We start from the raw sequence: 11414 nt of genomic DNA, 5'->3' as shown, positions 1-11414 counted from the left end.
ATTGTTGTCTCTACCTTCTTGCCCTTTGTGCTGTTGTCTCTACCTTCTTGCCCTTTGTGCTGTTGTCTCTACCTTCTTGCCCTTTGTGCTGTTGTCTCTACCTTCTTGCCCTTTGTGCTGTTGTCTCTACCTTCTTGCCCTTTGTGCTGTTGTCTCTACTTTCTTGCCCTTTGTGCTGTTGTCTCTACCTTCTTGCCCTTTGTGCTGTTGTCTCTACCTTCTTGCCCTTTGTGCTGTTGTCTCTACCTTCTTGCCCTTTGTGCTGTTGTCTCTACCTTCTTGCCCTTTGTGCAGTTGTCTCTACCTTCTTGCCCTTTGTGCAGTTGTCTCTACCTTCTTGCCCTTTGTGCTGTTGTCTCTACCTTCTTGCCCTTTGTGCAGTTGTCTCTACCTTCTTGCCCTTTGTGCTGTTGTCTCTACCTTCTTGCCCTTTGTGCAGTTGTCTCTACCTTCTTGCCCTTTGTGCTGTTGTCTCTACCTTCTGGCCCTTTGTGCTGTTGTCTCTACCTTCTTGCCCTTTGTGCTGTTGTCTCTACCTTCTTGCCCTTTGTGCTGTTGTCTCTACCTTCTTGCCCTTTGTGCAGTTGTCTCTACCTTCTTGCCCTTTGTGCTGTTGTCTCTACCTTCTTGCCCTTTGTGCTGTTGTCTCTACCTTCTTGCCCTTTGTGCTGTTGTCTCTACCTTCTTGCCCTTTGTGCTGTTGTCTCTACCTTCTTGCCCTTTGTGCTGTTGTCTCTACCTTCTTGCCCTTTGTGCTGTTGTCTCTACCTTCTTGCCCTTTGTGCTGTTGTCTCTACCTTCTTGCCCTTTGTGCTGTTGTCTCTACCTTCTTGCCCTTTGTGCTGTTGTCTCTACCTTCTTGCCCTTTGTGCTGTTGTCTCTACCTTCTTGCCCTTTGTGCTGTTGTCTCTACCTTCTTGCCCTTTGTGCAGTTGTCTCTACCTTCTTGCCCTTTGTGCTGTTGTCTCTACCTTCTTGCCCTTTGTGCAGTTGTCTCTACCTTCTTGCCCTTTGTGCTGTTGTCTGTGCCCAATGTTTGTATCATGTTTAATCCTGCTACCATGCCGTGTTGTCATGTTGTGTTGCTACCATGCCGTGTTGTCATGTTTAGTCCTGCTACCATGCCGTGTTGTCATGTTTAGTCCTGCTACCATGCCGTGTTGTCATGTTTAGTCCTGCTACCATGCCGTGTTGTCATGTGTTGCTGCCTTGCTGTGTTGTTCTCTTATGTCTCTCATTATGTATGTAGTGTTGTGGTGTCTCTCTTGTCGTGATGTGTAATTTGTCCTATATTTATATATATTTTTTTATTTTTAATCACAGCCCCCGTCCCCGCAGGCCTTTTGGTAGGCTGTCATTGTACATAAGAATTTGTTCTTAACTGACTTGTGGATATGGGCTGATAGACTTGCCCAGTCTTTCAAAAACAGTGTCATGGCTTTTATTTGTATGTGACACGAGTAACACTAAGTGACCACAGTTATGTGACTAGTCTGAACACACAGGCTAAACCACGGTAATCATCATTATAAAAACAAATGGTCATGTTATATGAAATGCCCAAACAGGAGCTCAGTTTTTTTTTTTTTTATCAAACAGAACTTGTCAGTGGTCCACTGTCAACAATGACTGTTATGTTGTACTTGGCAGCAACAGAGTGGATTGGAACATGGGAGTGTTCATTTGGAACCGTCATATTACATTACTGTTATAAAAGTAAGTATTTTCCCGTTTACTAGTACTTAACCTAGTCGATTCGTCCTTTGCTCTTATGAGCCTTCAAACGTATAGACAGTTTTCGTACTCATCACTGCATGGACTTTGATGTCAAGTAGATTGATACATTGCTAGGTTTTCGTTTATAAAGCCCTTTTACAAAAACAATCACTGTACCTAACATCATTACTAACCTTTAGACTTATGAGCTACCACCCCCCCCCCCCCCCCCCTCTCAGGGATGATTAACTCTGGAAATTCCTTTGGTTTCTACTGAGTTAGGTAAATCAGCTTTTAGTTTTCTCGCACCTTTTTTGTTGAGCAATCTTCAAAATGTGATGTTTCGGTGCTTCTAAGGTAACTCAGAAAATTGATTGAGGACCTCACTACTGATGAATGTGTTTGTTTTTTGACCGTTGTTCTTTCTGATTGCACTTTGTATTTATATTTTAATGTGTGTATTTTCTGTTATTTTTGTAATTCAGGGCTCATCTGTAAAAGAGACCTTAGTCTCAGTATGACTCCCAGATCAAATAAAGGTTAAATAAGTGTCCCCTGTGGCTAGGCCAGGTAAACCACATAGGCCTACTAATACACCAGGTTTAAAGCCACTGAGCTAAGATGTTCATTTGGAATAGCCCCATCACATGGAGTATATCACGCTGCAGGCCGTATCTCCATGTCCTGCTGTATTACAGATAATGGGGTTACAGGTGAGAGCATTCCCCACTCCTTCAGCCTCTATTTTCCCCAGGTACTCCTTATCAGGCCTCTGGAAGCCCTCCTTGACACTGGGGGGCAGAGAGTTGAGCAGCCCCTCCTCTACCAGCAGTCCACTAGGCATCAGGCTGTGGCACTCCGCCAGCTCGGCAGGAAGGCTCTCCAGCTGGTTCCCCCTCAGGTCCAACACCACCAGGTTGGTCAGCTCACCCACCTGCACGGTTGAGATCAATTCCATTTCACTTCAGAAGCCTTTCCCAGAATTATTTGTGTTATCAAGTCAACTCCTTTTCACTGGAATGAGTGACAAGGTGTTGGCATGATAGCACAAACAGACTTGCACTAAGGCTATTCAATTCAGGAACAATACAATACGATATACTTTATTGTCCCTGTATATGGAAATTCATTTAGTGAAATCAGCAGGTTAACTGCCTGTTAAGGGGCAGAACGACAGATTTTGTACCTTGTCAGCTCGGGGATTTGAACTTGCAACCTTTCGGTTACTAGTCCAATGATCTAACCACTAGGCTACCCTGCCGCATACATAATTATTCACAGTCCCTGCCACCTACTGTCCAACCATGTATTGGGCCTAAATCTGTCCTATAGAAAACCATGGAAGAAAATCTGAATTTCAGTTGACTTCCTGAATTGAAATAGAATTGACCCCAACTCTGCTCACTTACCTGGTGGGGGACCACTGACAGGTTGTTGTGACCTAGCAGTAGGGACTGGAGGGTCTTACACTGGAACATACCTTCTGGGAGATGGTCAATCTGAGGTATAAGAGATAAAAACAAATAGATTCTGATTATAAAGTTGTAATTCAGCCTGTCGTTCTGATGTCTCTCAACAAAAAAAAAATCGTACCTATATTTTAATTTTACTAGGCAAGTCAGTTAAGAACAAATTCTTATTTTCAATGACAACCTAAGAACAGTGGGTTAACTGCCTGTTCAGGGGCAGAACGACAGATTTGTACCTCCTCAGCTCAGAGATTCGAACTTGCAACCTTTCGGTTACTAGTCCAACGCTCTAACCACTAGGCTACCCTGCCGTCCCATATATTACCTTTCTCTCAATACAATGATTTAACACTAGGTTTTTACACTTGCTTTATAAATCTTTTAGGGTTGTGGGTTAAGTTAACACAATCAAATAGCCTACACAACTACAATGATGTCCACGCGTCAGTATAAAAAGAAAGTTCCCCCCCAAAAAACTTGATTAATGAATGAACACATGAAATGCGTAATCTTAATCATATATCATATTCATACATTATTGTTAGACACATTGAGGAGCTGCAGTCTCTTCAGTTCCTGTATTTCAATAGGAATGGCAGACAGCTTGTTGTGACTGAGGTCTAGCAGATAGAGTCTGCTGCACAGGAACAGCTGCGGTGGCGTGCAACTGATGAGGTTATGACCCAGATGAAGCTGCTCCAGGTTGCCCAGCACGCCGACGTGGACAGGGATGTAAGTGATACTGTTGTACTTCAGCTTCAGGACAGAGAGCTTGGGAAGGTGCTGGAAACTGATGATCTCCTCGATGGTTTTGAGGTTGTTCCCTTTGAGGTCTATTTCTTGCAGGTTCTTCAGGCTGAAGATAGGACTCGGTATCCGCTGGAGATCACAGTTCGGTAGCTCCAAGCAGGTGAGCTGTGACATCATTTTCAGACTCTGCAGGACAGAGAGTTGGGTGCCTTCGTTGTCGACGGAAAGCTTCTGTATCGAGGGTATTGAGTTGGTAATGACTTTCGGCATGGCGGTGATGGTGCACTTGATGAATAACACCTTCAGATTCTTGAGCTTGGGTAGGCTGTTGACGAACGTCGTGTTGTCCTGATTGAACATATTTCCATACAGATAGAGCTCAGTCAGGTTACGCAAACTGAACACCCACCAGGGAGCCTGTTCCACCTCTGTGAACTTCATCCTCAGGATCCTCAGGTTCTCAGAGAGAAACCCCAGAGCCATGAGGTCTACGGTGGCAGGAGAATGATCCAGCCAGATCTCTCTCAGGTTCCCAAGCTGCGTAAGCTTCTGCGTGAGCCTAGGATCCGGTATCAGCTGCAGCTTGAGCACCTCTAGCTCCCTGATATCGAACACGGCCTCTGGGATGCCGCTGAGGAGCATGAGATGGAGCTCTATCTGGTCCTGAGCGTTACGCATCACCTTCTGGGTCAGCTTCTCCAAAGGCCACATGTAGTTCAGGTTGAGCTGCCTCAGTTTCTTCTCACTGACCTCTGAGAGGAAGACTGCAAAGCGTTTAGAGAACAGAGGGTTATACTGGTCCAGGAGGTGGAGGATGAAGGCGAAGTCATTCTTGACATCGGGGATGTCGCTAAAGCTGCTCTCCTCCCTCACTGAGTCAAAGGAGTACTCCCTGAGAGAGTTTCTCATCATCCACCAGAAGCTGTAGAAGCAAGTCACGCTGTAAATGACCATCAGTACTGTGTAAACCAAGGAGAGGAGCCAGAAAATGGTGGCCAGTGAGTGAACACAGTGAAAGGGCTGAAACGGCATCAGCGCTTGGGAATCTACCACACAGTCAACGTCAAACAGGATATGTGAGGCTGCGTAAGGGATATAGGCCAAGGTGAACAGCAGAAACACAATCTTGGTGACTATCTGCCTCATATACAAGTGATAAATGATGTCTTTGTCCTCCACGTGTACTTTCAATTTCTTCACCTTCTCAAAGATAGCTTTGGCCTGCTCACCTTCCTTTTTGTCTAAAACGCTAAGAAACTCTGTCCCCATCGGCCTTCTGCTGCTACAGTCTGATGTTGAAGAGGCCTGGAGAGCAGGACTACACATGCTCATTGAGGGCTGGGCCCCACCCTGCTCTGCCACTGTCTCAGACAAGGCCCGGGTGGTCCAGGGAGAGTCACAGCATTTGTGTAGAATGGAGACAAAGTGCATGAGTCTGGAGCTGGTGCTAGGGTACTTGAACCACAAGTTGCTTATAATCACAAGAGCCAGAGTCTCTAGCATCACGACGTAAGGGAAGAACTTGGCGAACCAGTGGAGTTGTTTTTCGTAGCACACGGCGTCAACGTAAGCATACTGCTGAAGATCTAGCTTGTAAAGGCCCTTGGGGAGGAGAGGGAAGCTGGCTTCAGTAGTGGCATTCCTTAATGTGGTGCCTCTATGGTTAAAAACCACACAGAAGTCATCTGATGTCATCTGACAGGGGACGCAGACGATCTTGCGGAGGGTGACCTGCAAGGCATTTAAACATAAGGAAGCATCAGAAACGTCATAATAACCTGGAACTAAAGCCTTATACACTGGGAGACAGATGGAATTACATTGAAAATCGCATTAAAACACAAATGAAAAATGTTCTGTTAAAATTCCTTGCCTGCAGAGTTCCTCCGAGGGTTCCGATTGAGAACATCACGATGGATAGGTAGTGGCTGAAGACATCCCACCAGGGCTGGAGAACACGGTACAGGGACTGGCCCTGGGCAAAGTCCTTCAGCTCACCTTCTGAGAGCATCTCAGCTGCCTACATGGGAAAAGACTCATACATAAAGGAAGGGATAATAACAGTGTATTAAAAGCCCCAAAAACAATAAGGAAACATGAAGACCACAAGGCCTAACCTCCCCTATGCTCTACCAGGGTTTTGTGCAAATAAAACTAATATGAGTCAATTGGTTACAACAATGAGTTTGAAAACCAGTTTTGAGTTTAAACTCTGAAGAAAGTGTAGGGCAGGAGAGGCTGCCTGTAAAGTTAAGAATACTTGTTTGATTTTCATTAAAAAGTGAGAGCCGATGTACTGTACTTTTGTGTGTTTACTAATCAATAATTGTGTTATTAGCATTTTACCAGTAATGTTGTATTATCAAAATATGTGTAGAAGCTAGCTACAGTAGCTGCCTTAATTAATATGGCCCTCATCTAACGTTACATGACAGCTAGCTAACGTCAGCTAGTTAGCTTAAGTGTAGCTAGCTAGCTAATGATGTTAACCTAAACAATACCTGTGACTAGCTAAATAGTAACAAAAAAAACATTGATAAAAACCGTAGCTACTTCTATTGGTATTTTCTTTGAAGAACAATACGAAACTTTGTGTGAATCTGCTGGCACACTGTTGGTTAGCTAATAACATCACAGATATAACGAGAACATGTTTGATAATATTGTAACGACCCTGGGTTTATAAGCGCGGAAATCGACTCTGCCGTTCGAGCATGTTTTTGTGGCACGTTCGATAGCGCGCCCGACCTCGTGCTAGAAGGTAGACGGTTCGAGACCTGCTCCCTGCTGTTTCATTACAATACCTAACTATCCAACAAGCTGGAAGAGAGTAGAACAAAAAAAATATGAACTGCCGATGGGTATTATTGACTAAGTCACAGCCCGCTGCAAATTCTATAAAGTCTATAAACTGGTAGCGAGTATTTTGACAACATCTATTTAGGAATATTAAGACACTTCCTGATTTTTTTCTTTTTTCTCCCTATCATCAGATCCGACTATAAACGGGTCAATTACGAATAAGAGTATGGCCAGGTCGGCATACACCTGGCCAGCCACCTCGACCTTGATGACAGCCTGGACACAAAGGGGTAGACATAATATAGTACATGTAAATCCGACACACTCTTGATGTTATGTTTCGTATGATATGTATTCATTTGTGGATGGTAATCATCCATTGCGTATGATATGTTACGAATTGCAATTCGTACAATGTTACGAATTTGCAAAACATATTGTTACGAATTTCAATTTGTTGTGGCTAACACTAGCTAGGTGTCTAACATTTGCTAGGCTAGGGGTCAGGGGTAGGGTTAAATTTAGGGGTAGGAGTTAGGTTAAATACTTATTAAAAGTCCATGCTTGATCTGTCAATGTGGTCGAAGGCTCCATATGGAGGGTGTGACACAATTGCGGAGCCTCCGGAGGGACGCAGAGGCCAAATTTAGCTCTGTACCGCATCGCCGTGAGCCTCCCAAATTGTGTAACAATGCAGAGAACTCTGTATATTCCCCGTTGACATAACTGATGGACGGTAGATGGGGACGGGAGGTCCAGTATAAACACAAACTCACTTCCTTGACAACGTCCTTCACAACATCTCTGCTCAACAGCTCTGTGCTGCTCCGCGAAGCCCAATAAGTATGAATGCCTTGACTTCTGCAGATGCCGTATCACTGACATCAGATTGACAGCATATTTTAGCTAACATCCCAAGTAGTTACAAAGTAGCTAAAAAAGTAGTAAGTAGTTGCAAAGTTGCCTAAATGCTAAAGTTGTCCATGATGAGATTTGAACAAGGGTCTAGCCAATGAGACCCAGCTGCGACCTAAAAGGCCTTCAGACCTGTAACCCATCCATTTCAACACCATACCTAAACGTTTTATGACAACTAAAGAGAAGACGTGAGTTGTGTAGTTAATGGACTCTCACATGCTGTTTATATCTTGTAGCGTTGTGCTTCTAGCGAACATGTAAGCTAAAATACAATTTATGCTTGATCGGCGAATGCGGTCGGAGGCTTCATTTGGAGGATGTGACTCAATCGCGGAGCCTCTGGAGGCATGCAGAGGCCAAATCATCTCCGTACCGCATCGCCATGCGCCCCTCAAATTGTTTAACAATGGGGCTCCATATAACTCCACATTGACATGAATAGTTGAAAGTAGGTGGGGGCGGTACGTCCTGTATTCACAAACTCACTTTCTTGACAGTTTCCTTCACAATAGCTCTGCTCTGCTAAGAGCAAGAACCAACCCTGAGATCGGCAGAAGCTGCATGCAGTAAATGCTGTACAGCCACTTCAGATTACGGATGACCATATGCAGAGCCTTTAAATATGGGGGAAAAAAGGCATATTAGTGTGTGCAATGTCTGACCTTTGCAGGATTAATGTAGGCAGCATGGTCAAAACCGATGGCCCTGCAGCATTTACAGTGCGCATGGCGGAGCAACACGGGCCTGTTGAGCAGTTGTTTTGAAGGTGGTTGTCAAGGAAGTGAGTTTGTGTTTATACAGGACCTCCAGCAAAAAACAAAAAAAGTGTTTAAAAACACCGAAACGCATGCACAGGCATTTATAATATTAAAGGTTGCATTGACAACCAATCATGTCAATGCGGAGCTATACGGTGCCCTCCACATTCTTATAACATTTGGGAGGCGCAATCGGTGGAACTTAATTTGGCCTCTGGATGCCTATGGAGGCACCGAAATTGCGTCACATCCTCTGACCACATTTTCTGATCAATTATACATTGGCTTTGGGACCTATTTGTTAGGTTTGGGAGTTTGATTTGTTATTATTAGCTTGTAACTAACACATATACTTAATACAGTCTTCTGTATTGCTATTTTTAGCCTATGCATTGCTACATGTGCATTTATTGAGTGTTACCATTGATTGTTATTTAAGCAGTATTTATCACTGATTAAATGATTTATATAGCATTACATGCACATAGATCCTATTCAATTCAATCATACAGTTGAAGTCAGAAGTTTACATACACTTAGGTTGGAGTCATTAAACCTCATTTTTCAACCACTCCATACATTTCTTGTTAACAAACTATAATTTTGGCAAGTCGGTTAGGACATCTACTTTGTGCATAACACAAGTAATTTTTCCAACAATTGTTTACTGTCAGATTATTTAACCTATAATTCACTGTATCACAATTCCAGTGGGTCAGAAGTTTACATACACTAAGTTGACTGTGCCTTTAAACAGCTTGGAAAATTATGTCATGGCTTTAGAAGCTTCTGATAGGCTAACGGACATAATTTGAGTGAGTGAGTCAATTGGAGGTGTACCTGTGTATGTATTTGAAGGCCTACCTTCAAACTCAGTGCCTCTTTGCTTGACATCATGGGAAAATCAAAAGAAATCAGCAAGACTTCAGAAGAAAAAAATTGCAGCTCTCCACAAGTCTGGTTCATCCTTGGGAGCAATTTCCAAATGCATGAAGGTACCACGTTCATCTTTACAAACAATAGTAAGCAAGTATAAACACCATAGGACCACGCAGCCGTCATACCGCTCAGGAAGGAGACGCGTTCTGTCTCCTAGAGATGAACGTGCTTTGGTGCGAAAAGTGCAAATCAATCCCAGAACAACAGCAAAGGACCTTGTGAAGATGCTGGAGGAAACAGGTACCAAAGTATCTATTTTCACAGTAAAACGAGTCCTATATCGATGTAACCTGAAAGGCCGCTCAGCAAGGAAGAAGCCACTGCTCCAAAACGGCCATAAAAAAGCCAGACTACGGTTTGCAACTGCACATGGGGACAAAGATCATACTTTTTGGAGAAATATCCTCTGGTCTGATGAAACAAAAATAGAACTGTTTGGCCATAATGACCATTGTTATGATTGGAGGAAAAAATGATGTGGATATATTGAAGCAACATCTCAAGACATCAGTCTTGAAGTTAAAGCTTGGTCACAAATGGGTCTTCGAAATGGACAATGACCCCAAGCATACTTCCAAAGTTGTGGCAAAATGGCTTAAGGACAAGAAAGTCAAGGTATTGGAGTGGCCATCTCAAAGCCCTGACTTCAATCCCAAAGACAATTTGTGGGCAGAACTGAAAAAGCGTGTGCGAGCACGCTTTTTACACCAGCTCTGTCAGGAGGAATGGGCCAAAATTCACCCAACTTATTGTGGGAAGTTTGTGGAAGGCTACCTGAAATGTTTGACCCAAGTTAAACAATTTAAAGGCAATCCTACTAAATTCTAATTGAGTGTATGTAAACTTCTGACCCACTGGGAATGTGATGAAAGAAATAAAAGCTGAAATAAATCATTCTCTCTACTATTATTCTGAAATTTCACATTCTTAAAATAAAGTGGTGATCCTACCTCACCTAAGAAAGGTAATTTTTACTAGGATTAAATGTCAGGAATTTGAAAAAACTAAGTTTAAATGTATTTGGCTAAGGTGTATGTGAACTTCCGACTTCAACTGTATGTGTAATTCTATGGTTACATCACTAGCTCTAGTGTATGCCAGTAGCCATGCCTTTAAATAAATAACACAGATTTTTGAGCAATATAATTTATAGGTGCCTAATGAATTAGAACAGGGGTTCCCAAAATGATTTGCATCATAGACCTTTAAAAAAAAAAGAGAATATTATAGCAAATTTATCAGGGATCCCCTCATAATATCAGAAAACAACTCCTTCAGAGTGTGAAAACAATACTCAACAAACATTTTTACTATGACTTCTGCAGTGCTTGGCCAGACTAATCAGAACTTGGGCCCTGGAAAATAACATTTTATAGGCTCCACTCTTGGCATATCAGAGAGAAAAAAATACAGGTTTAAAGCTAATTTCTTACAAATGTACACATTTTGCCATGGGACAGAGAGAAGATGTTGAAGTTTTAAAGCAAAATTCTTGCAATTCTACACATTTTGCAAAGGGGCAGAGTGTGCCATTTGCAATTTTTTAAATTACAGTGCATGTACAGTTGTGGCCAAAGGTTTTGAGAATGACACAAATATTAAGTTTCACAAAGTCTGCTTCTCAGTTTGTATGATGGCAATTTGCATAAACTCCAGAATGTTATGAAGAGTGATCAGATGAATTGCAATTAATTGCAAAGTCCCTCTTTGCCATGCAAATGAACTGCATCTGCAAAAAACATTTCCACTGCATTTCAGCCCTGCCACAAAAGGACCAGCTGACATCATGTCAGTGATTCTCTCTTTAACACAGGTGTGCGTGTTGACGAGGAAAAGTCTGGAGATCACTCTGTCATGCTGATTGAGTTCGAATAACAGACTGGAAGCTTCAAAAGGAGAGTGGTGCTTGGAATCATTGTTCTTCCTCTGTCATCCATTGGTACGTGAAAGGAAACACCGCATTGCTTTGCACAAAAAGGGATTCACAGGCAAGGATATTGCTGCCAGTAAGATTGCACCTAAATCAACCATTTATCGGATCATCAAGAACTTCAAGAAGAGC

At 42.9% G+C, this 11414-nt stretch overlaps 1 protein-coding gene across 1 annotated transcript; it reads right to left on the bottom strand.

Moving 5' to 3' along the window:
• Positions 1–1937: 1937 nt before the first annotated feature.
• On the bottom strand, positions 1938–8573 carry LOC109879563 (volume-regulated anion channel subunit LRRC8B). The gene is made up of 5 exons (XM_020471730.2): positions 8318–8573; positions 5809–5955; positions 3720–5666; positions 3126–3215; positions 1938–2650 (listed from the first exon to the last, which is right to left on the bottom strand). The coding sequence occupies exons 2-5, from the start codon at positions 5944–5946 to the stop codon at positions 2360–2362; spliced, it is 2466 nt and encodes an 821-aa protein (XP_020327319.1). The 5' UTR covers positions 5947–5955; positions 8318–8573; the 3' UTR covers positions 1938–2359.
• Positions 8574–11414: the final 2841 nt, after the last annotated feature.

Source organism: Oncorhynchus kisutch, linkage group LG13 (genome assembly GCF_002021735.2).
Source record: "Oncorhynchus kisutch isolate 150728-3 linkage group LG13, Okis_V2, whole genome shotgun sequence".
Lineage (NCBI taxonomy): Eukaryota > Metazoa > Chordata > Actinopteri > Salmoniformes > Salmonidae > Oncorhynchus > Oncorhynchus kisutch.
The sequence above is the reverse complement of the archived record's forward strand: the minus strand, read 5'-3'. Positions and strand labels throughout refer to the sequence as shown.